General features: G+C 47.0%; 2 protein-coding genes across 2 annotated transcripts in view; one reads left to right on the forward strand and one right to left on the reverse strand.

Moving 5' to 3' along the window:
* LOC144125051 (WASP homolog-associated protein with actin, membranes and microtubules-like) overlaps positions 1–12,813 on the reverse strand; it is a 31,712-nt gene extending 18,899 nt beyond the window's left edge. The window contains exons 1-5 of the mRNA XM_077658105.1: positions 12,532–12,813; positions 8,603–9,101; positions 3,952–4,128; positions 2,450–2,657; positions 1,723–1,895 (exon numbers count right to left, since the gene is read on the reverse strand). Of these exons, the coding sequence (XP_077514231.1) occupies positions 1,723–1,895; positions 2,450–2,657; positions 3,952–4,128; positions 8,603–9,097 (1,053 nt within the window). The 5' untranslated portion in view covers positions 9,098–9,101; positions 12,532–12,813. The remainder of the gene's footprint in view (positions 1–1,722; positions 1,896–2,449; positions 2,658–3,951; positions 4,129–8,602; positions 9,102–12,531) is intronic.
* A 1,215-nt stretch (positions 12,814–14,028) lies between these two features.
* On the forward strand, positions 14,029–25,297 carry LOC144124169 (uncharacterized). The gene is made up of 8 exons (XM_077656824.1): positions 14,029–14,106; positions 14,197–14,242; positions 14,947–15,192; positions 16,123–16,366; positions 17,466–17,729; positions 20,477–20,803; positions 24,504–24,595; positions 25,108–25,297. The coding sequence occupies exons 2-8, from the start codon at positions 14,201–14,203 to the stop codon at positions 25,237–25,239; spliced, it is 1,347 nt and encodes a 448-aa protein (XP_077512950.1). The 5' UTR covers positions 14,029–14,106; positions 14,197–14,200; the 3' UTR covers positions 25,240–25,297.
* Positions 25,298–25,976: the final 679 nt, after the last annotated feature.

A 25,976-nucleotide genomic window follows, 5' to 3' on the forward strand; every position in this document is an offset into this window, starting at 1 on the left:
ACGCTCGCCCGGCGAAACATTCCCGGCTGTGCCGGTCAACTTCAAACTACTTCACGGAAATCGTTTATTAGGGACGGGAGACAAGGTACAAGGCAGTTCAGAAAAATTGCTGATGGCCTAGCTCTGTTAGGCCAGGATATACCTAGCGAAAGCGCGGAGATTTCTGCATCAGAAGAGTGCATTCACTAGATGCGCCTTTATTGGTCATTGCTGCTAGAGCCATCGTGGCGGAGTGATAGCGTATCCGCCTTAAACATCACAGGCCCTGGTTCGATTCCGAACCTCGGCATAGGATACTTTTCTTTTTTTATTCAGTGAGTGTGCGGGGGGTTTCAGTGGCTCCCATATATGCCGCCACCGAATACGTTGGTTAGCGGTTCAGCGCAGGCTCTGTTAAGGCGCGTTTATGCTCCGACGTACCGCGCGCGCTGCACGGCGACATCACGTCGGCCAAAGCGAGAATCCTCTATACTGCGCTTGACCGCCGACGTGTTCAGCGGCTTCGGTGCACTCTGACCGCACTGGCGGGGAAACTTGGAGCATGTCTATATTTCGCGCCGAGTGCGCCAGGCGCCGCCGGCCCGGCCAGACTGATTCGGCTCCGCGACAAGGTGCGCGTTGTGACGTAATTCAATAACTTCGAGCTGTTCTTTTCGAGCTCTCGGCTAATTTGATCCATTCACGGTACACATGTGAAGGTACATGCAAGTGGGCGAGAGAGCCCGATCCAGTGGACCCGTTGGACCTAACGAAAGCCGTTGAAGCGTCGTGCGTCGGCTTTAGTTTCAAGGCGCCCACTTTAAACGGCGGGAAAAACTTTTTCAACTTCGAATCCAAATTTATTTGAAATAAATGCATCTTTCGTTGCCGGACAAGCGGCAACAAAGCCATGAAATGCCGAACTATCAGATTTTGCTAACGAAAAAAATTTGATAGGGTTCTCCTCAGTGTCCCTTTAAGTTATAAGGTTTTAAAGTTGTCACTTCAGATACTCGAAGAAAAGTTTGTATTCCTGCTTCTGAAGTGGCAGCTTCAATACCCTATTACTGAAGTTCTATGATGTGCAGGATAATTTTACCCTAGAACATTATTGGCACAGCTTTTGTGTTCATGTATTGACTTTGCCTTTCTGTTATTCCTTTTTTACTCATTTCGGTTAAAACTGCCTCGTGTTCTTTGTAACGACTGCGCAATTCTGACTCTGCTTACGCTACGTTCTGTTATCCCTGTTAGAAATGTTTTGTTTCTGTTATCTTTTACCTTTGACTTTTTGATACGTTTTTGTTCCTGTTAAAATTTACTTCTGACTTCACATTCCGTTTTTGACATTGCTCTGGCTCGCGCTTTTAATTTTGCTGCTTTTCACTGTTTTCTAGTTTTCTACTGGTCTTGGTTTCGGCTCACTGGGTCTGCTGAGTGTTGAATTCTTGCTGTACGTGCAAGTGCCAAACGCCTGATAGGCAATTGATGAATGGTGTTTTCATAAGAAGATTCTTTGCTTTGTATGCAGTTAATGTTTTCTAGTGTCACATGGGTCCTGGCTTGCATTTAAAAACCTCCTCGTCGCTTTCAATATATTGTTGGTAGTTCGGTGCCTGTCCTGTTAGCTTCTGTGTTTGTCCTCGTCTTTTCACGCTGCTCCCTCTAGCCATGCAGCAAGAACAACAAGCCCAAACCACAACTGTATTCCATTATAGCCATGCCGCTTTCCACTTAGCTCACCATCTGAGTGATCTTGCCATGCTGCAGCTCCCGAGTGGTCTTCATGGCACCTAGTAGTTTCAGCCGCTCCTGGCAGGCAAACACTTCCAGCTTCTGAAGGCGAGGCATACCATGAAGCTCAAATGTTGACCGGCCAAATTTAGTCTGATCTTCAAGCATCCGGTTTCTCTGACCTGCACAGTACCATTTAAAAAACTCGTTCTACTAAGGAGGTTGCACGTTAACACAAAACAGCACAAGACATACCTTGACTGGACGTGAGACAGCATTAGTTTGAAAGTGATTTCTTGGCACAAATCTACAAAATTTATACTGGAAGTGGCATGATGCCTTGAACCCGTGTCTAAATCATCCAGTAACTGGCACACCTGAAGCCAGCATTCACAAAAAGACAAACCAAAAAAAAACTTAAATTTTATTTTAACTTGCCAAAAGATGAATGCCTGCTTACCAAGTTAGCTCAAAAAGTTAAAAAATTTATAAAGCCAAAAAAAGCCCATAAATCTGCTCTCCGTGCATCGCCACAACAGCAAGACTGCAGGGCGGAGAAAGTATCAGCATACCAATGCGGCACTAATCCTAGTTGAACTAAAAACCACTACATTCAGGCAACTTCACCCCAATGATAACCTCTACATTTCAAAAGAAGCGGCAAAGTGCAAGCCATACCGTACATGCGCTACAAGCATAAGCCCTTTCATGTAGCCCTTTCAGAGAGTACTCAGACCTGTGACTAGCTCCACAGTACGACGATAGTATTCCTGGTAGAGGTGCTGAGTGGCCTCGCTGGCTGACTGCGTACGGGCCTCCCACTCTTCCAGCTCCCTGGTCGCCTCGGCTCGAACACGAGGTCCCAGCCGGGCGTCATCTGCCTTGAGGCGGGATGCACGGCTTCGGTCAGCTGCCAGCTCGCGCAGTTCCAGGAAGGGCCCCAACTGCGCAATGCAATGGTGCAGCTTCGACAACCACACTGACAATGATTATTGCGATTATGTGATTATGGCGACAACAATGATAGCTAAAGCAACAGCAGTAAGAAATGCTGCTGCAAACGACAGGAACCAGAACTTAAGTAGACATGGCACCTTTGTGGGTTTATCAAGACAATTTCACTGAAATCGCCATATTTGCAAACTGTGTCACACCAAGGTCTCAGTTCACGCAGCCCAAACTACACTTCTCAATGTGAGGAATGCAGTAGCCTTAGATATCACCTCACAGCACCATGATGCTGCAGCAAGCTACTAACTACAACCAGAGACAGAAGTTGTACAAAACCTTACTAGAAGAAATGCAAATGTATTGAAAGAATTAAAGGAACACTACAGACAACTTCACACAATTTTCATCCTCAGTATAAATCAATTCTATGGATCTTATTGACAACACTGATGTTAAACAGAAAAACATGCATTTATTGCAGAGAAAACCGGATTTTAAAAAATTTCTATCACTGAATTCTAACTTATGACGCCGATAGTTAGAGGACCATCACTGCCTGACCTCGTGTAGCCTCATGTTCATAATGTAGCCTGGACTCAACGATCCGTGCATAATAATACTGTCTCGAAGTTACCGCAGTTTGCCTACAAAAACAGCCGATGGTGGCAATGCCTGTACTTCATTATTTGGTCTTTTCCAGTTTATAAATGTTTCGTTTTTGGTGAGAGTAGTTTCTTTGTGATTATAAAATGGTAATCCATTGGCACAGACCAACTTCAGTTTGCCCTCTGCACTTTTTCAGCATACTAGCCAAAATAACCCACCAGCAAAGACCCTAATTTACACACACACGACTTAGTGTCCGCCATAATTTAAAACTATGTAATCGTAAACAAAGAATGCTGAACTTCCAAGTTTCAGTTCCTAAACTAGTAACTCCAAGGAGTTAAATGTAGGAAAAGTGGCAAGAGTGCAACTCTTTCAGCTAGGGTATAAATTTCAGCCTTCCTTTGCAACTATTTTTGCCCTTGTGCACATTTATGCAAGTGTTCATGTGATGAGCATGCATGTGTGTATAAAGCTGCATATTGCAGCTACTACACATTGGCTTGTGCAGGATGCACAATCCCTTGTTCAGCTTGAAAATGTCTTATTACTCTGTTCCCAACATAGGGAGCAATACTGACAAAAAGATTTCAGTGTAGTATTTGGTAAGTAACGCGGGCAAAAGGAAACAAGCCACAGTGTGTGGTTTAATCTCAAAAAAGCCCCAGTATTCCTAGCTACCTGGAAGTTGTAGAGCTCAGCCAGGGCGATGGATATGTTGGCCACCACTTGGTCCTCCAAAGCATACACTGTCGACAACTCCAGCATGGTTTCAGACCGCGAACGAAGAGACAGCACCTCGATCAGATCGGCATAGGCCCGTTCCAGGGTGCGTTCCAGGCCACGCAGTCGAAATTCCTGTGCCCAGGCATCCACAAAGACACCTTTTGATTATGCAAAATATATAAACAGCTCACAAAGGCGGCTGGCTACTACAGTGACGACAAAAATGAAAAGCCACAGGTTGTGCAACATTTCTAGCCACATTACAGCCAAACGCAACAATGTAGGAAGGCGATGTTAATTTGTTTTGGTCTTCATCACTTTCAACAAGTTTCAAGAACAATGAACCTCAGTCCTGATCAAAATTTCTGGTGGAACCTTCATTTCATTCAACCGAATTCACACCTTCTACCAGTACTAACTCTCTGGTCAACAAAAAGCACATGAGTCCAACTCTTTCAATGGTTACAACACAAGAAGATACAGTAACTAAGTTCCCTAGGACACAGCACTTGAAGAACGGTTTTTTCTGTTTGTGTGCATATATATATATATAGTCTTGCCGATCTTCTACCTCTTCACCGTCGATCGGCGCCCAGCTGGTTGAAGATGACGTTAAGTGCAAAATGAGGAAATAATAATAACACACACGACACTGCTCCCCTCCCGCAAAGGTGCATCGTCCCGATGCGCAGGGAGAGAAAATTAAGGTTGAAAAACATGTGTAGAGCGCAAAGAGTTAGGCCATGTGCTCCGAGCAGTCACAGTACGCTTTCAGGCGAGCTATGTGAACAACTTCGGAGGCAGGTGGGCGGCGGGACGCCCGCGTTACGATCGGCAGCACTTCATAATTTAACTCGCCTATACGGCGAGTCACTTCATACGGGCCAAAGTACCGTTTCAGAAGCTTCTCGCTAAGACCACGGCGTCGAATCAGAGTCCACACCCACACTCGATCACTAGGATTGAACTGAACATCACGGTGGCCTTGATTGTATCGGCGAGCATCGACTTGCTGGTGGGCTTGGACGCGAAGGCAGGCCAACTGTCGGGCTTCTTCCGCAAGTTGAGCGACGAGCTGAGCATCAACGTGAGCGTAGACTTCTGGCTGGTGGGGCAGCATAGCGTCGAGCATGGTAACGACTTCCCGGCCATGCACCAGGCGAAATGGCGAAAATCCAGTGGTTTCTTGAACTGCGGTGTTGTACGCAAAAGTTACGTATGGTAACACTTCGTCCCAGGTTCGGTGCTCGATGTCGACATACATTGAGAGCATGTCAGCCAAGGTCTTGTTAAGGCGCTCGGTCAGCCTGTTTGTCTGCGGGTGGTATGCAGTAGTTTTGCGGTGGGCGATGTGGCTTAAACTCAGTATCTGTGAGATAAGTTGTGACATAAATGCGGCACCACGATCAATGATAAGGACCTCGGGGGCACTGTGTCGAAGAACGATGGACTCGACGAAAAACTTTGCCACATCCCAAGGCGTTGATGAGGGCAGAGCGCGTGATTCAGCATACCGCGTGAGGTAGTCCGTCGCAACAACGATCCATCGGTTGCCCGATTGCGACTTTGGAAAAGGTCCGAGTAGGTCCATACCGATCTTTTGGAACTTACTGAGCGGGGGAATGATGGGGTGAAGGTGGCCCACAGGCTTCACGGATGGAGTCTTGCGCCATTGACACTCGCGGCAGGTCCTGGTGTAATGGCGGACGGTCTTGTCAAGTTGTGGCCAATAGTACTTGGAACGTACTCGCGCGAGCGTTCGACTGAACCCCAAGTGTCCCGAGGAGGGGTCATTATGAGACACTTCTATAATTTCATCACGTAGATCAGTGGGCACAACTAAAAGCCATGACCTCGGGCTCAGGGCAAAGTTCTTATAAAGTACGTTGTCTTGAAGGCATAAATGACGTACTACGCGTACAAAAGGACGAGGAACTACGCCTCCTTGACCCTCCAAATGTGAGATCACGTCGCGAAGGTCGGGGTCGAGTCGCTGCCGCGCCACCATATCGTCGGTACTTAGAGCTCCTAAGATGATGTCAAAGTCGTCGTCCGTATCAGCAGGCGCGGATTCAACGGGAGCGCGGGAAAGGCAGTCAGCATCAGTGTGTCTGCGACCAAACTTATAGACGATCGTAGCGCCGAATTCTTGCAGTCGAAGGGCCCACCGCGCAAGTCGGCCTGCAGGGTCCCTTAGATTGGTCAGCCAGCACAGAGAGTGGTGGTCTGTTAACACCTGGAATGGGCATCCATACAGATAGGGCCTGAACTACGCGGGTCGAAGGCACGATGGGGAACCAGGACCACAGTAGCAGGCGCCAGAGAAAGGCCAAGCGGTCGCGGCCGGGCTCACGAGCGAGTCCTGCCGATCTTCTACCTCTTCACCGTCGATCAGCGCCCAGCTGGTTGAAGATGACGTTAAGTGCAAAATGAGGAAATAATAATAACACACACGACAATATATATATATATATATATATGCACACAAACAGAAAAAAACGTTCTTCAAGTGCTGTTCTTTAAGCCATTTCCCCATGCAACTGCTGCCAAAGTGGCTCAATTTTTGTAACACCCAGAGTCTTGCGTCACGGTGCACCATCGGTCATTGTTACCGACCGCAGCACCACCTTTACGGCTGACTTAATGTGGTGTGTCTTTGAGCTTACCCATACCAGTCACAGAAAGAACATGGCTTATCATCCACAAACAAACGAACTGACTGATTGCCTCTACCGGATGCTCACAGACATGCTTTTTATGTATGTCGATGTTGGCCACCGCAAATGAGACAAAGTTCTCCCGTATGTAACCTTTTCCTACAATACGGCCGAGCAGAAGACAACCCGTCTTACCCCTTTCCAACTGGTTCACGGGCATCATATCACTACTATGCTGGACACTATGCTACTCACCGGTCACGGCGAAGTTGACACTGACATCTATGTTGATGTCGACACATTTGTCACCAGGCTAAAGAAACCTGCCAGCTCACAAGATGTCAAATTCAACACGAGCAACACCTTGATTCCGGTCACTACAACCTCAGACACCAAGTCGTTCGGCATGAGCCCAGCGATTCTGCGAGGGTATGGACACCCGTGCACCATTGCAGGCTCTCCGAAAAGCTACTCCGCTCGTACTTCGGTGCATACGAGGTAGTTTGCATCTTAGTGACGTTAGTTACAAAGCTGTACCGTGGGACCAAAGATCCTTAGCACGGTGGTGCCATCTAGCCGAAACTGTCCACATGATACGCATGAAACCTTACCACAACAGGCTGCAACCCACTGTATTAGCACCTTACCTGTAGTCTATGCCCTGCACTCCCCACAGTGCACATTACTTTACCCCCTTGACCTTCTGTTAGCTGCCGGCGTCAGGCTGCCGCTTTGATGGAGGTAGTAATGCCATGTGCTCATGGGCAAACAGACAAGGACAAAGTGTGGGTGTGGTAGTACGCGAGTCAGCCATCTAGTTGGAGCACAGTCTTCTGTGCTATCTCAGTGCTACTGTGGCAAGTGTTCGTTACAATATCATTACGCAACAAGAGAAAGATAACTCCACCTCTTAAGAATAGAATAAAGCCACAGTGCACCAACACCTATACCATCACTAGGTTCGCCATCAGGCATGTTCTAAAGGAGATACAGAAAGGCAATAGTGTGAGACAAAGTATTTTTACCGCAGCAGCTACTCTGTTCACTGCACACATGAAAATCATGGAATCAAATGAAGCCTCGCGACCTCTATCACATAAGGGTGAAAGGACAGGTCGACAAGCTTGCAAACAGTGGTAAGTGACTGGGTTCCCATGTATAAAAGCTCTATTTTCACTTACAGTTAAATGCCCCTTCATGACAAATGGCAGATAGCAGTGGCTATAACAGGCAGCTCTGTAAATGTCTACTACAAGAGAAACGTAGGCAGGCTATGCACAACAGCATCTGCAAGCCAGTGCATGAGTGTGCAGTGCCCTCCAGCAGATGCACTAGGCATTAAGATGGTTTATGGGTTTATGGGGGTTTAATGTCCCAAAGTGACTCGGGCTATGAGGGACGCTGTAGTGAAAGGCACCAGAAATTTCGACCACCTGGGGTTCTTCAACGTGCACTGACACTGCACAGTACACAAGCCTCTAGCATTTCGCCTCCATCGAAATGCAACCGCCATAGCCGGGATTGAACCCGCGTCATTTCAGTCAGCAGCCGAGCGCCACAACCACTAGGTGTTAGAATTGACACAAAAGAGCAGCACAACATGACTAGAGAACCAAAAAGCCGCGAACTGGATGCACACCGAAATAAAGCCAGAGTAGACAAGAAATGAACCTACCACGAACACTGAACAGCCACAGTCATGTTTCACCAATAATTCGCAAACAACACATTTGAAAGCCGTTCAATTTTGGTGCTTGTTTGCTGTCACCCACAATCATCTTTTGCAACGATAGCGTAAATGATCTTTTTTTTTGTCTGACAACTCAAAGAATTCCTAAAAACCACCACCCAGCTCCATAAATTAGGACGGTAAATTTTAACAGCAGTTCCAGTAAAACAATAAACATGTTTTTCAACTTAAAAGAGAAAGCTTGATGCTGCGCTCTTACCTGTATATCTTCTTCATAGTCTGTCAAGTAATCCTCCTCACCGAAGAGCACCGAAAAGAGCAGTCTCTTCCCCGTTGCATCAAGCGCCTGCTTAAAATAGCCCTCTAGTTCCCTGCAAACCTTCTCCTCTATAGATGGCTCGAGTCCTTCAGCTCTGTAATTCATTCCTGAAAGCAGCCCAAAGAAGCCTCGTGATCCTTTGTTGTTCTGTGACCCACTCAGTGGAAAAGAGTCCTCAAGTGCTGGGCACATGAGCAGGAGTTGCCGATGCACGTCATGCAGGGCCTCAGGGGAAAGTAGCGCGGCACGTGCTGCATAGTTGTCCTTGTCACAGGCATGGCGCTCACCCTCCGAGTAGCTGATTGCAAACTGGCACTCAACACGGTTGAAGGCAACGTTGAAGCGTGACGTGCTGTGAGCAGGCACGTCCACGGGGTCGAACAAGTTTTCACGGATGGCAACCCAACCTTCAAGGCTGTCTTGCCGTTCACCCATGGTCCTGCATTCACATTGCATGAGTAGGCGTCATGAAACTGTGAATTTTGACTCAATCACTGGTGCAACGCTTTGTAACACTGTGAAGCTGTGTCTTAATGGCTTCAACGCAACTTGCAGCAAAATTTCTTTTTATTTCTTGATGTATTTACATGCATTCTTTTTAGCATGTTAGAAATAATTTTACGATTACTCACAAAATTTCACTCTTACAGAAAATTGTTTTCTAATGTGTATCTTTCCTCTCATTCATGTGAAAAGGTTGCAGAGTTCTGAAAATGTGGCAGAAGGCTGGTTCTGCATTCACTGCATTCCTACCGGCGCACTACAGGTCAAGACATTTCATTTTATTTTTTTTGCAAAGGCCAAATTTTGGTTCTGAAATTTTGTGATGCCATATCTGTTAACACATCTAGATGGGTTTTATGGAGTTTAACGCTCCAAAGTTACTCAGGCTATGGGGACGATATAGTGGGGGGATCCGGGAATTTCGACCCCCTGAGGTTTTTTAACATGCACTGACACCGCACATTATGTGGGCCTATAGCATTTCGCTTACATCGAAATGAGACTACCATGGCCAGGATCAAACCCGAGTCTTTCGGATCAGCAGTTGAGCACCATAGCCACTCAGCCACCGTGGTGGCTTCACGTATCCAGAGTGACAAAAAATGTTATATAAGAAATCTAAAAATTCATAAATTTGAGACACAAAGAATGTCTTGACCTGCCCTGTGGTCCTAGGAGTGCAACAAAACAAATTGGCTCAAAATGCATAAAACAGTCCATAGGTTTCATTGCTGAAACCATTCCCCCCAAAGCAGAGTAAAACTTCCTGTTGCGCCGGTTGGTCTTCCATGATCTTTGAAGAACCAGTGCAAAATCTGAGCACTTTTGCCCACGTCATCCTTCTACTTGTTCGTTGTCTTTCTGCACTGGTTCATCAAAGCCCAATGCAGAGCTGCTGCGTTTCATGAAACAATTTTTCAGAACTTTGCAATTGCTTTCAGTAATGAAACCTCTGAACAGCATAGAAAACGAGACATGCAAGCTAATACAACAATTTTCAAAAAGCAATTTTTTGGCCATTTTTTTGGTATATCAAAGCCATGCCCCCCTTTAATTACAAAATGAGAACTCTGCTGACATGAGCTAGACAGAGCTCACAAGACCCCCCAAAACTAAAGTATTTTTTCAAAGCATTAGAATTCAGCCTACAAAATTGTACCTGATCTGAGCAATGCAGAAAAAATAGCTGCATCTTATGGTAACAAAGTATACCCATTATAGCAGAACTTTGCTAAATTGCACTGTACACTTAGAGTAAGGCATATGGCACAATGTAGGTGACACTTTATGTGCTAGGAGTTGGATGTTTGAGTGGAGTTTGCTTGAATAAGAAAGGTTTGGTTTGGCTTAGGGAGGTTTAACGTCCCAAAGTGACTCAGGCTATGAAGGACGCCATAGTGAAGGGCTCTGGAAATTTCGACCACCTGGGGTTCCTCAACGTGCACTGACATCGCACACTGCACAGGCCTCTAGAATTTCGCCTCCATCGAAATTCAACCGCCGCGGCCGGGACCGAACCATCGTCTTTCGGGTCAGCAGCCGAGCGCCGTAACCCCTGAGCCACCGCGGCGGCACTTGAATAAGAAAGAAAAAAAGCACTACCATGGCTGGCACAAATACTAAACGAGTTCGCATACTGTGTCTGAAGTATTTTATATGCATCACTGATCACTGTTCTCTACCATTTAATATCACCAAACATATTGGTGAAAGCAGTTTGATATGAAGGTGCATTCCACAAATAGTGAGAATGGTGGTGATGAATGCTTGCATTGCCAATGCACTGGTTTAAGTAGCAGCTGCCTAGGTTACCTAGACAGCTGCACAGTCAGAATAAAAACGAACAGAAACAATGCTAACTCAGATGCAGCAAAGTGATGAAGCTGCTGCAAATTGGTGGCCTTCTAATCTGCAACTAGGTAGCGAAACAGCTAAGCAGCACACTCAAAAGGAGAGGGGTAGGTCTGAGCAGGATACCTAAAAAAAATACTCTTGCGGCCACGAAATGATGTTTTAATTAAATGCATGCGCACCATAAGCCCTTCAATAAATTTACTACAGTCAAACCTCCTTATAACAAAGTTGAAGAGGTCCGGGGATTACTTCGCTATAGCCGTAGCTTCGTTATATCCAGTGTTGAACAAGGTTCCAAGGGGATTAATCATTCCTTCGTTATATCCATTATTTCATTATAAACCGTTACGTTATAACGAGGTTCAACTGTACATATATGTTAAACGGTCACATTCAGACGCAATTGTAATAACAAAATAGGGAGGACAGTCGGTAAGCCCTGAAAAAACTATTGCTAACAATCTGTGGACATTTCCATCAAAACAACTTGCACAATCACATGTTACGTTGTCGCGCCGGCCAATGTGTTCGCACCGCGACGGAAAAATGGAGAGTTCTTCCGAGTAGCTATCGTACTTAAGGTGCCCTGCACACCGAGCGGCAAAAAAATGGTTGGCGTTTATTAATAAAGCGGTCGAATTTCTGCCCGCAGCCCTACTCGCGAGGTCGCGTGATCACGTCATGTCACGGCTATGTGGGTCGCTACTCGTCCCGCGTTCCGATGGCACAAATTGTGCCACAGTTCCCCGAGTGATTAGCGGCGGAGACGCTTCCACGGGGCTGTCAGTGTTCCCGGCTGGATGCCCGCGGTGGCGAGTCATGGACGGGCGATGCTCGCGATTGCGTGCAGAAACGAGAAAAACACGACGAGCCGCGACCACGGCGAGAACGGCAAAAAAGTTAACGCGCTAGGCCAGATGACCCGCGCGAGACGCTCCAAAAACCAGTTCTAATATTTGAGAACTTCCTTCACGGTTCGCTTCGCTCTTTTTATTAGCGATGCTCGGCTCATTCGTTTCGGCTTGACAAGGCGGATGAGTGCGCAGGCTGACAGATGCACGCGCTGCACTGCCCGCCCTCCCCCTCCCAGTCCGCAGCATTGACGGCGTCTATAAATAAACATCTTTTGTATACGGCAAGCATCCGTGATGCGATAAACATGGTAAACGCTCAATGTTTACGCGAAATTCTCAAAGCGAAACTGCATCCATTTTGCCAACGACCTTAATTTATCTTGAAACAACCTCAATGAGTTGAGCACTGCAGCGCAGCTCGCATCTGTCCCACACCCCTCAGCATAACTTTCCCATGTGAATGGAAACGTCAACTCCGCGATTATGTATCTTTGCGTCAGCCGGTTATCGGCACGTGAAATACATTTACACCCTACGCATATTGCACACCTACTTCAAAATACGAGATAAAGCAAGTGAAATCTGCGGCACATAACCCCTCTTCACAAAAGGAGTAAGAAACAGACGATGTAAAATAAATAAAATTAGAAAACTTACTTCAACAGGACGGTGTTCTGCTTTATGAGCAGTAAGCAGGAGTTAGTGGAAACAGTCCGAACTTTCTGCGAAACATGGCTGCACTTTTGGACAGCACAGTCTGCTGTGTAACACACTATCTGCCGCGCAAGTGTTTAAAGCACCTTTGTTTTCACACAAGCTTTCAGTAAACACACTTCTGCATTGAGCCACACCATCCGAGTACCAACAAACTTTTCTAGCGCGTTCGATCATCTGTGAGGCAAAGTCCACATTCCCGTTCCAGACGCTGTTTAGAAAAGAAAACAGCTTACTGAGGGCGCCACTAGTTAGAAACCAAAACTTTTACCACTGTTTACAAAAATAAATTTCATAATTTTTTATTAGGTTTAATATACGTGAGAAATATTTTTACAAAAATTTTTAATGTTTTAGTTTAGGTTCCAGGTGCATGTTTTTGGCGCCAACTTCAAAAACTTTTGCATGAGCAAAAATGACTGCTAACTAAAGTCCTAAAATTCGTCGTGTTGCAACCTTCCACTCCAGATATATGTACTGCATATTTGAAAAGTGCAACAGGCAGCACCATATTTATGAGTTCCCTCCGCGGCGCGCGGACACAAGCAGTGTAAACATGCTTATTCGTAGGTGCTCTCAAAAGTTCACAATCACATTTGTTCATAAGTTATTACTAACGCTCGCTTATAACGAGCGAGGGCACGTCGCTATCGTGAGTCTAACGTAAAACGAACAACCGTGGCGGTGCCACTTGTTTAGAACGAGGAATTAGTTAACCAGCAAAAGAGTAAACTTTACCTGCTTTCTGATGTCCACCGACACTAGTATTGTTCTGCCGCAGAATTCGAAGCCGTCTTCATAACTCAAAAGACGTATTTCTAAAGATTAGTATCGGCTTTCCTGAAACACCTGGTATATTTCACTGGTGAAAAAAAGTGGGCAGGTTGGTACATATTCATGGCAGACAACAACGGGGAAAACGGATTGAAGGGAATAAACAGCGCTTGTCCCGTCCTGTTTCTTTCCTTCTGTCCAGGTTCCACGTTCTGATACCTACCATGGTACATAATTTCGGAATGACCCGACAGAATCAGGACGTTGGTTGAAGAACGCAACAGCAAAGCGTGTTGTGTTCTTCCAACGTCCTGTTTCTGCCGCGCCATTCCTTGCTGTGAAACTTAATTACTGCGTTCCTCATACCTTTGTGCAGTCTTGGCGTGCAAGAATCTATTAATTGGAATTAACTTACTTATTTATTTAAGATACTGTGGGTCCTGTCAGGACCAAGATAGGAGTGGTGTAACAAGGGTAATGCAGACAACATATTGGCATGTATATTTTTGAGCGGCTGCAATCTTTCTTTTTTTGCTGCTTAGTCATGCCTTCTCGTTGATGCTTGTTTGAAACCTCTAATCTTGCAAACCTAGAAAAATTCTGCAGCTGGCCGACTGCCCTTTTTGGCAATGCAAAAAACTGCACGTGCCGCTAAGACAACAGACGAAGAAGCAGAAGAAGAAAAGAAGCGCAATATCAGTTCGCTCGAGGTGTTTTTCCTCCATTCGTCGACAAAAACTACAGGTTGGATTTTCTCATCATACCTGCCGTCTCTTTCGGTGGCTTGTCTTCGCCCTAATCTCCTTGCACCGCCCTTCCTATATCTCGTTTCAGTGAGATGCGCACCAGCCTGACCACTTTGCTTCTTTACCTTTCCTCAGTGAGTACCCGGGATGGAAGTGTGATTGCACAAGCGACCAAACTGCAGGGTGGGCCCCCTATATGTCCGCATACCTATGGCAGTCCCTCCTTGTATAGATGTGGAGACGCAGGCTTTCTTTTCAGCTCTCACTAATACGCTGCGGTTGCTCTCGCTGATCACGGCAAATATTCGAGTCAAATCTAATGAAGATCGTTTTTACGTCATTTCGTTGCGTTTTTGCTTGTTGGGAAACGCATAAATATCAAGACAGTGTCAATTTGAGGCTGCAAGAATCTTTGACAAACAGATTTGTACAGGCGTTCAGAATGTAGCGTTGCGAAGTGCTGGCGCACAGTGGTGCCATGTTTGCGCACTTGTTCCCGGAGTACGAACAGTACCCATGCATGTGAATAGTGCGGACTTCTAGGCACTGGAGAAGTGTTCACTATGTCTGTCACCCTCGGTGCGAAAAGGACATCACTATTTGAACGAAACTGCGCCGCCAGTCGGCAAAATAGCCCGCAGGGAACTTTACGAGCAATTAGATCCCATTGTCTGATTCCGGTCACGTCACGGCACACTGCCAATGAAACGACACTGCATGGCTGCCGGCATGGAGGAAGAAAAGAATTGGCTGCCGGCAATATAGCCACCTCCTTATTATTTTCCTTTCTTGTTAATCCCCCTCTTGACGTATGCCTGCCACCCTCTCTCCCTCGCAGTTACCAGGACCGACGACTTCCAACCTTTTCGAAGTCCACGAATTCCTGTTCATGAATAAGTCGATCTTGTACCTCTGGAAGCGGCGCAGTAACCCGAAGGCCGACAGATTCTGCCTCTGCTACGGCCCGTCCTCCACGATGAGTCGCCACTTCGGCGCCTTCAACTGCAGCGCCGGACGCCGGGGTGCGCTGTGCCGCGTGCGAGACTCGTTCGCCGGGTGCTTCAGCAGTGGCCGTCTGGCACAGGCAAGTGTTGCTGTGCTGGGTGAACAGACTTGTAGCTAGTTGCTTTGTCAGCTAGTCGCGGCCTGAAGCTCGCAGTGCTGTCTGCACGTAACGCTCCGTGACCTGCTGATCCAGGCCTAACATCTTCCCTTCCGCACGTTGTTGGTCAATGCAGTGGCACTATGATATCCAGAAATCAGTTCTACATGATAAGAACTTTTTGAGGCTGGCCTCTCAACGGGCGGTGACAGCTCAAGCTAATATTTCTGCAGTGTTGCGCCATTTTAGTGACAGAGGATCACCATCATCAATCAGGCTAAACTCAGTGTAGAACAAAAGCTTTTCCCATCCATCTCCAATTAGCCTGTCGTACTCCAACGCAGCCAATCCGACTAAACCTTCCTAACTAGCTCCAACTGGTCAAACTGGTTTACATGGAACTAGTCCCAGTTGATTCCAGCTGAAACCATTTGATACCAGCTGGAATCAAATGGGAGTAGTTCCATAAATCAGTTTGACCAGTTGTTATTCTCCTGGGACAATATCCCAGTAAATCCCTATAGCCTCATCTCCCACAGTTACTCTCCGCCTATGCAGCTGCGTTTACCCTCTCTTGGTGTCCATCTGCTACTCAAGCGCACCGTCGGTCACCATGCTTATGCATTACGCTTTTTTTTCAACTCCAATCGCAGAAATAACAGAGAGTCAGTGCGGTTTATGAGCAGAAACTCTCTCGATAGGAGATGAGGGGACCTCCGGTGTCCCATCCGCCATTAACTCCACCTGTGCGCCATGGCCTTTGGTTTGGCGAGGGCAGGGATGGAGCTTTCTCAGCTGTGGTGGGGTGTGGTTTATAGAAGAGTTGGTATGGTGTTATACAGTGGTATCATTGTCAGTTCTGCCCTTCGGGAATGTATCAGAAGTGAAGGAGCTGCCGACTCCGCCTTACAGGACCTCCTGCAGGAGCGCGGCGCCTTCGTGGTACCCACGCGGCTTCCGGCTCTGCCGGTACCGGGCTCGCCCGCCTCGGCCGCCGCTATTCGATGCCGGCTGATGGACAACACGACGGCGGACGTGCTGGGCGACTTTCCAGGCAACACGAACCTGACCTTCTGCGGGGTGGACGTGTGCCGACGCTGTGTGGGCGGCTTCAGCAACAGGAGCTTCTGCACGTCGCTCTGGACCAGAGACCCCCGTGAGTGCGCGAACCTGTTCATGTTCAATTCAGCCAGGCGCCACATATGTAACTTCCAGAGTCAAATTCCTTGCTATCGTCATCGGTAAAGACAACTGCATTAATGATCACGCAAGGTAATCGTAGAATTTAGTGTTATAAGCTAATATTCATACTGCAATTAATCTGAGGCTAATTAAACGTGCTTTACCGCAGCAGAGCTGTATCGCATTTTCTGGAACCCGATGAACTGGTGAGTATTACATTGCAGCCAATTTCGTTAGGAGGGTCCAGGAAAAGAAGGATGTGACCGTCGTTGAAACCACGGAAAAAATTTCTTACCAAATCGTATTACCAGCTTTATTAATAGTGGCGATTTCAGTAACAGGATTTCAGTACAGTAAAGTATCGATGATACAGTATCGAGGGTCTGTATCGAAAATCAATTTCGGGTCTGTATCGGGTCTTGTAGGAATTTCGGGTCTTGTATGAAGTACGATTTCTGAGGGTATCGGGTATCAGCCGATATTTCTTTCAAGTGTCGTGCCCAGCCCTGGTCACGACCGCCTTACGCATTTAACAGCTGGCGCTAAAACTGGTGTCGCGTTCCGTGAGCGTTTCTTCACTTTTAAACAGCGAGAGCTGTTTCTGGGCCATTTTAGCATTGAATCGGCGTCGCGCCATCAGGTCACGTGATGTGTGACATGACATGTCACGCTCCTTCATGCGTGACGTGACATATATGGAGGGAGAATATTTCTGCAGAGCTAAAACGTGCAATCACGTGACACGACGGTCGTGCTGCTGCCTCTCGTGGTGCAACTGCCTCTTGCGCCGGCCAAAGAAAAGCAGTAGGACTTTCTGACGGGCTAGTTGGTACATCTCTATTAAACAGCGTGCGCTAACAGGACGGACACAGGAAACTTGGAGACAGAGGAAAGAAGCGCATAAGAAGCGCTTCTTTTCTCTGTCTCCAAGTTTCCTGTGTACGTCCTGTTAGCGCACGCTGTTTAATAAAGAAAAGCAATATCAACAGCAGCAGCAGCGACCAGCCCCTCTCACTGAGTCCTTCGTCTTACCCGGAAAGGGCTGGTCTTTTCTTGTTTTTTTTTTATCGCAGTGCTGAAGTTCGAGCCGCTTGCCCAATCGGACTTCGCGGTGGGCGTGCGGTGGCGCGCGGATCGGGCCGCCGGCCTCACGTTCACGGCCAAAGTGTGTGCCTCGGAGGGCAACTGCTACATGGAGTGCTTCGAGGAACACGTGAGCGGCGACAGCGGGCAGTTCCTGGTGCCCACCGACTTGTGGCGATTCCGCGTCGCCATCTACCTGCGTCGCCAGGACGGCACCACGCTGTACCAGAAGAACTTCCGCAGCAAGAGACTAGGTGCGCTTACACGTTGCGAATTCGGTGCCCGGATAACGCTCGCGATTCAAGCACTGACTTTTTACCAGGTTGCGTTTGTTGTAGCGGTAACTTCTTGGAATGGAGTATACAGCCTTACCGTACATCGTGCGAGTTCGTGAGCGTGTGCCCTTTGACAAAACCATGCAGGCCTCTTCATATGGTGGTGGTGGTGGAAACTTTAATACATACAGGGGAGTTTAGGACGCGCAGGTCCTTGGGCCCCCGCACGGCCCCACTGCACTCAAACGTTCATGTCCCGGAGGCTCATGACGCTGGCAGCCCGGCCTGTGGCGATGGTTTGCTTGGCCGGGTCCTCGGAGCTGCATGAACGTGAGGTCAAAGGTTGTGCAGTGATCTAGGCACTAAATAGTAACATACATGACTCGCTTCTGACGGCGCTTAGAGAAGCTACACAAAGCAAGTGCAGGTGGACGCACGGCAGTGAAGTATTTAAGGGGTAAGCAGGGGAGTAACCAAATATTTTTCACGAAAAAACATTAAGAACCCCATTTTTTTCACGAAGAAAGTAGTAGTAGTAAGTGGTTTTATTAAAATAATAAAAAGGAAGGAAAAGATTTTTGCAAGCCCCGGCATCTGCCATTGATACTGAAGCACCTGAGCTGGGGCAGTGGAAATAAAGGATAGAAGGCAGAATGGAGAAATGAAATGAAAGAGGTGAGGGGACAGAAAGAGAGGATAGGGGGAGAGGTAATATACACAAACTATTTACCCAATAAGAAACGTGTACAGGTATTTTCTCACGTATATTCCCCTCCCAGACCGCCTCCTCCAAGAGACATCTATAAATCCGCCCTTGATGGACGCCACTGGTACTGGTTAGTCACTGTATTAGTGCTAGTAATCCGAAGCTCCGTCTGCTGGACAAATGAAGTGTGCACATTTGGGTGTGATACCTGGAGCAGCGACCCTCGCTTGTCTGTCCTTGTGCTTTCTATACGTAAGAACTTCTTCTCATGTCATTTTCGATATGTATATTACGCGAGAGTAATTTAATTGTCCTCAGTACATCCGTGGGTTATGGCTACCGTATTTGTGGCGCAAATATTTCACTATGTTGTGGATAAATCGTAACGCTTTAGCAATCTTATCCCGCGCTATCCATTTGATGATAAAAATAGATGACCGAGCTTCACAGATCGCATTTTGCGACACCATGGAGATCGCGAGAACGCGTATGCACCATGCACCGGCTAAGAATCTGGAATATTTATTGCACAAAATGTACAGTGCAATATACACAGTATTATATATATATATATATATATATATATATATATATATATATATATATATATATATATATATATATATATATATATATATATATATATATATATATATATATATATATATATATATATATATATATATATATATATATATATAAAGTACATAATGCGCAGAAATTTACTGCTGTTCCTTCGTTATAGAATATAATGCGGGTCTTTTTTTTTAGCACAGTACATATATTAGTAGAAGCGATGAGCAAAAATGAGAATTGGTTTTTGAGGAAAGGAAACGGCACAGTATCTAACATATTGGTGAACACCTGAACCACGCCGTAAGGGAAGGGATAAAGCAGGGACTAAGAGAAGAAATCAAGAAAGAAGTATTGTAGTGGAGGGCTTTGGAGTGATTTCAAACCTGGGGATCTTTTAATGTGCACTGACATCGCACAGCACACGGGTGCCTTTGCGTTTCGCCTCCATCGAAACGCGACCGCCGCTGCCGGGTTCGTGCAGCAAGCTTGCTTTTCTGTAAGGCAGGAAGGACTAGTGGAGAAGTATATGCACGTGCGGAAGCGATCGCTATCACAGGAACAGAGAGAGTGGAATTTCTTGCGCTCTTGCTATGCGCTTGGGTTGAGCAATATCTGAAGTCATGAGACGGCGTTTTAACAGCCAGTGGGCATATGGCTTCCTTTTCGGCAAAGGTGGTGCGAGGCGACGGCAACATCGGCCGACAATAAAGAGAGTGAACTTACGTGCATACCCCCCCCCCCCCCCCCCGCTCGAGTTTATTGCTCGGGAGAGACTTGCAACCGCATTGAGGCTATATTACGGTGATGATTTTGGAGAAGGAACTCGAAAGGCAAGCTTCCAACTCGTCGGGCATGGCTCAGGAAGAATCAGGACAAACTGGTTCTCCTTAGGTCTAGTAGCCCTGCAGTCTAATCTCGTTACAACTCACTTATTTCTAACTTCGGGTTTATTCGAAGAGACGAATTTGTCTTCGCAGTATCACGCGTATCGCGACTGCAAGAAATCCGCCCAACGGTGGAATTTCCAGCGGCGCAGTACATGACATATCCCGACGCAACGCACAAAAGAATGGCTATCGACCGAAGTAAACACTTTCCGGAATGGGCCATGAAGAGCGTTTGGGGGCCGACCATTTGATGTCACACTTCACCTTTGTGCCGATTGTATCGTTTCTTGCAGTTGTGTCGGCAGGTACCGGTCTTCCCTCTTCACTACTGAAACAGTTGCAACGTTGAGTATTATATGCGATTTACAGATGATCGCTTCAGGCTTACCTTACTTTGATGAGAGTACACTAAAACAGTTTTATTCTGTACGGCGGCTAAACAAAGTACGTGAGCTTAGATAACCGCTTGGCTTATATGACCTGCATCATATACTTTCCTGTTGGACGGAAATGAAAGTGCGGTCACCTAGATAATGATCATGGCTGTACCCCCACAGCGCCCGACCGGCCCTGCTTCTCGACGGGCGTCGTGAAGAGCTGGTCCGAGATTTGGCTCTACTGGTGGCCCCAGGACGACACCAGCGACGGCTACGTGGTCAGCTGGTGCAGGGGCGGCAGCGGAGAAGGCGAAGACGAGCCGCAACCGCCGCCCAACGAGAACTGCTCGATGGACGTGAGCGGCTCGTCGGCGGCACTGCGCCACCTGCAGGCTTTCACCAAGTACGTGTTCAGCATGCGCGCCTACCGGTGGCTGGACTCCAACAAGACCGAGCGCCTCTTCAGCCGCCCGCTCCGCTCACAGCCCATCGTCCTCATCAATCCCAGTAAGGGCACTCTCCTGCTGCACTCAAGACTGGCGTGAATGTATAGCCTTAAAGGGACACTGAGGAGAACTATCAATTTTTTTTTTGTTAGCAAAATCTGATAGTTCGGCATTTCATGACTTTGTTGCCGCTTGTCCGGGCGCGAAAGATGCATTTATTTCAAAGAAATTTGGATTCGAAGTAGAAAAAGTTTTTCCCGCCGCCCTGATTCAAACTCAGGGAACTCTTTTGACGTCACGGCAACTCTTATGACGTCACAGAACGGAGTGACGTGAAACGTGACGTAAACGCAGACTCTGTGATTTCTGACGGCTAGCGGTGCGGTGCGCAACCTTCCTTTGCCAGCCTCAGAGATTCTTAACTCCATGAAGTAAGGAAAATTCCTCCAAGATGGCGCCTCTTGTTCTAGGAAGGCATCACGCTTGTACTTGCGAGATTGGCCTGTGGCGGCGATACCTGCATTTTGCTTCTTGCTATTTGGTACCTTACAAGAGCTTTGTTTTCAGGAAGAGTGGCGTTTTTGTGATCACGAGCTGCTATTCTATGGATACAAGCCAACTTCAATTTCTCCTCAGTGTCCCTTTAAGAGGTAGTTATCCTAACCTTTGGACTGCTCGCGACACCGCACAATGTTGGTGAGACTTGGTAGGAAGGAGTCTTCCTCACTAACATCTTAGCCGCGCGAATACGCCAACCGACAGGCAACTAGCTGTTGCTGGCCCATATCGCTTTCGGGTTTTATTTCTTCCGAAATTTGGGGGCAAAAATCGAGCTATATTTTTTACCTGAAAGTCTTGTACAAAGGGGGTTATTCGACAAAAGGGTCTGTAATTACGGTTTTATCGGGTCATATATTTTTCAGCAGAAGACAATATAAAATTATCGCATAATCAAGTGTATTTTTTTCTCATTTATTACAATTATTTCACCCGCGTGCATTATCATCTGCTGCCGAGTATACATCCACGTCCTTGCAAAACCTGCCTGGCTTTGTATTTACACTGTGAAAGCATTCAGTTAACGCCACAGCGTACAATGATGCCAGTATAGGCTTCTGGTCAGCACCGGTGTTTTGGCTTCTCGCTTCCAAACGTACGCTATCGGAATGGCGCAGGAACACGGACGAGCCAAGAAGCACGTAGACAGGGCTCGTCCGTGCGCTATTCCGATAATATCGCACCAACTTGCCCAAGGTTCCACTTTGACCCAAACGTAATCTTCGAAATTGGCCTCATATTAAACACTATCACTAATAAGAAACACTCGGCAGAGACACTTAATACTGCTTATGGGAATGCAAACGTATTACTTTCCCTGGGTGCATTGACACCCACCCACATACACACACGCGTGCGCGTATGACACCACCCTGAACTCTGTACGAGAAACGGTTGCGTCACAATTTGGTACGAATTTTCTCGGGAAAACTGGCTCCACATGTGCGGGTCGTCCAGTGGTGACGAACGACATGTATAGGATTGACTGACGTGGTGGTGTTCGGCTTGCTGTGTGCGTCATGCGGCCGCTTGATGACGTCACCCCATTTTTCTTGCCATCGCTGTGATTTTCTGTACGTTGTGCGAGTACACATACTAATTCACACACACCGCCGGCTTTTCTCGTAATTGGACTAGTAATGTATTCGCATTAAAAGCGTTAAAAGAAGTTTAAGACGACCTAGACTGAAAACAGCCCTCTGCAATTAGCGTAAGACGTCTGCTAATTTTTGTACCGTGTCTTCAGCTTTGGGCGCAGGAATACTTATTTTCGTGTAGAAATAGAGTTTAACCCGATATTTAAGAAACGTGTTTACGTGGGTAGAGACGTGTTTTATTCGAAAACGAAGGGTCCTACACAAAAGACATGCACCATCCAAGGTTTTGAAACGAAATCTTAACGTTTCGGGACCGACTCGGTCCCTTCTTCGGGGGCGATTAAATGGTCAACACACAGCAGACAGCAGACCTCGCTGGCCGCATATGGTAGACGCCAGCTATAGAGGTCACGTGACAGAGGCCAGTTCCGACCACGGAGAAGAGAGGTCTGCTGCCTCCTGCGTGGTGACCATTTGATCGACGCTGAAGAAGGGACGAGTTGGCCTCGATACATTAGGATTTCCTTTCCAACCATTTTTTGGTGCCAGAGTCTCCTGTATATATTACAAACCTAATGAGACATTCGTCAAAGATATTCACGATCATGACATGTACATGAATGTAAATAAACTCTAGTCAAGTGAGAATACGTGAACATGTGCAGTCAAGGCTATATTCACATCACTCACTGGCGCGTTAGGTATGCAAATGTCTTATCTCAATAGGTGGGAATCGAAGAGTACCGCAGATTAATTCGAATTATGCGAAGTCCGAATGAACACACGTGATGCTGACGAAACCAGAGCGTCAGTCCGAACAAACCGGATGTTCGCATTAATCGAGTTGGAATTAACGGGGTCTCTCTGTATCCTTTAATTTACGGAATAGGGGAAGGACAGAGCTGACACACAAATGCCAGTACAGTTACAGCGTGACAAGTCGCAGCCCCGTGAAGTCCAATTTCGCAGCTAGCGCGCACGAACATATACCAGAAATACGACTTTATAAAATACAACAAAAATCTACATCGGCTAAACTACTGCTTAACGCGAGCAGTTCAGCGAAAAGCTGTTCCCAAGGCAGCTTGCGCTCTACTGTTCGACTTTGCGAGCATATCTGTTCATCCGTCAGCACACCCAATGGGCACTGAAACTCTCTTAGACGTCCTGTGGACGTCCAGGACGTCCATGGGACATCAAAGGGAGCTGCAGTGCCCATTGGGCACGTTTAGCAGGCGGCAGTTCCGTCTACGGTACTGGCACAGCCAGGGGGAGGGGGGGGGCAGCTGCAGTTGCTTCCCTCTTCACGCCGCTTTCATCTGACCGCGAAGTTGCTAGGCTTACGCCTGGCGTATGTACAGCCGAATTTTGATGCTGCCGACGCTCCTTCTCCTATATATAGTATACATCGCAGTTTTTCACTCCGTCTAATAGGTGGCACTGAAGAAGTCCTGAGGCGTGCTTGGGCGTTGGAGACTGTACGCGAGAAAAAGTGCCAGTCACGACCTCTCTCTCACTCCACGGTCTTCGTTGCACTTTATTCGTGACAGCGCTGAGCTGTTCGGTACACGATGCCCAGGAAGGCAGTGCGTAGACTGTGTAGGCTGGTGGCAGCTGTGTATATATATATATATATATATATATATATATATATATATATATATATATATATATATATATATATATATATATATATATATATATATATATATATATATATATATATATATATATATATATATATATATACGTTCCACCTCAGTGCGTATAAATGAGGCTGCAGCGCAGCCGGTGTGAATATTCAACTGGCAGTGTTGTTGAGAGCAGCGTCATTCAAGTGTACATGCTGACTGCGATATATAATAGCTGAGGTATACTATTTATCCCTATTGAGGTACGAAAAGGAAGTTGTAGAATACCAGAAGTAGTCAGAAAAATACGCTGACATGCATTACAAAGGTATTCCGTTGCACTGACCACTGTCAGTTTATTTTCACTCACGTGCGATGCACCTGGCGTTAAGTGGAACACGAAATAAGGTGATTCGGAAATGCGCCGAGCTGAAATGGTCGCGTAAAACCTAGAACCACCCGTTCGTCCTCCCAGGCTTCATTCCGGTGTTCGTGTTCGTGGCCATACCAGCGGTGTCCGCAATCGTCTCCATTGTGCTCATCCTGGCGAACACAGTGTTACGCAGGGTGAGTACCAATAAATAGCCCTGATAATACTCATGCACCCAAGTGCGTGTTTTCGCTGAATGCATTCGCTGGTGTGCCTATCCCTTTCTTCTGCCCTCTCGCACACACGAAAAAAAATCATTACTGAATCTCAGCAAAATCGGTGACTGACAAATTTTTTGAAAGATGAGGGTCATAAGAAACGGCAGCTCTGTTACGTTATACAAGAGGAGGCAGTATAACTATTCTCCACATCTTTAATCCAAATGGGGAGCTCGTAGGGCCATTTTAAGCCCCGCTGGAGCAGTAAAGTACTGCATTTAACTCATTTGTACTTCGTGCGGAGTAAACAGTTGCGATTAGCAGCTCTGCTGTACACCATTCGAATAAACAACTTCCGGACGGAGGAAAGCTTGCAGTTTACACCTCCCTTTTGCGGCCTTCGTTTTTTAGACTTCAGATATACTATATTCATTGGTTCCGAGAGAGCACGCGTATATAGTCAAGCGCATGCGTCCGTCCATCGTACGCAGGAGCTGCCATCGCCCAACCTGAACAGACAGGCCGCGCTGCCGCAGCTGCCGCGAAGGAACCCCACATACCACAGGCCGCCACAGCTGCCGCCCATCGTGCTGAGAAGACACTCCCGCGGGGATTTCGAGTGACGGTGGCCAGGCGACTATGTCCACCGCAGACGCGCGGCTGTAATAAACGACTTCGCATCGTTCCTGTCGCTGTCAGAGATCGATATTAGTATCATATCGGAGGAGGACGTCACTTTCCGCCTGTTCGAAATTATTTGAACTGCGACTCTCTCGTACACATTCGAATCTGAAGACCACAGCCTAACCGTTGACGTCTGAAAGGAGCCCTGTAAGTGCGTATGAATGCAATATCTGCATCACGAGCCTTCGCAATTGAAGCTGAACACAGGGGACGCAAAATCCAGGCGACGCCGCCGCATGAATCAAATTGATAGTCAGTGATTTTTTTTTCCTCTCGAGAAAACTCAGTTGTGCGCGGCATGTCGCCCATGTCACACGAGTTGTACTTTACGCGGGCACAGCTGTCTCCGTCCGAAGCATTTTGTTCTACGTAGATTTCTGGGGTAGCTGCATGCTTTCACAGTTACGTCTTTCCAACAAATTCTCAATTAGCCCGGAAAATTCCTTGTTCATAATTGTCTTTAATTAGCAGGAGCCAAAAGCTTAGTGCGGACTTACAAAAGAGCCTAAAATTATGGTCTAAATCTAGCTGGGCATCTTGTAAGTGCGGTTTGCTCTTCTTTTCAGTTACGAAGCCGTCGGTGTGCGAGCATTTGTGATACTTGTGAGCTCCCATGTACAGCCTACAAGCCCCCATTTGGTGTACGATGCGTTTCATTCTGAAATTTATCTGAGAG

The sequence above is a fragment of the Amblyomma americanum genome, chromosome 3, assembly GCF_052857255.1.
Source record: "Amblyomma americanum isolate KBUSLIRL-KWMA chromosome 3, ASM5285725v1, whole genome shotgun sequence".
Taxonomy (NCBI): domain Eukaryota; kingdom Metazoa; phylum Arthropoda; class Arachnida; order Ixodida; family Ixodidae; genus Amblyomma; species Amblyomma americanum.

Excerpts from the sequence above, each read along its gene's own strand:
- LOC144124169 (XM_077656824.1), top strand. The coding sequence starts at position 14,201 with ATGCGCACCAGCCTGACCACTTTGCTTCTTTACCTTTCCTCA. Across the intron at positions 15,193-16,122 it reads GCAGTGGCCGTCTGGCACAG|GACCTCCTGCAGGAGCGCGG; the intron begins GCAAGTGTTGCT and ends TCCGCCTTACAG. Across the intron at positions 16,367-17,465 it reads GCTCTGGACCAGAGACCCCC|TGCTGAAGTTCGAGCCGCTT; the intron begins GTGAGTGCGCGA and ends TTTTTATCGCAG.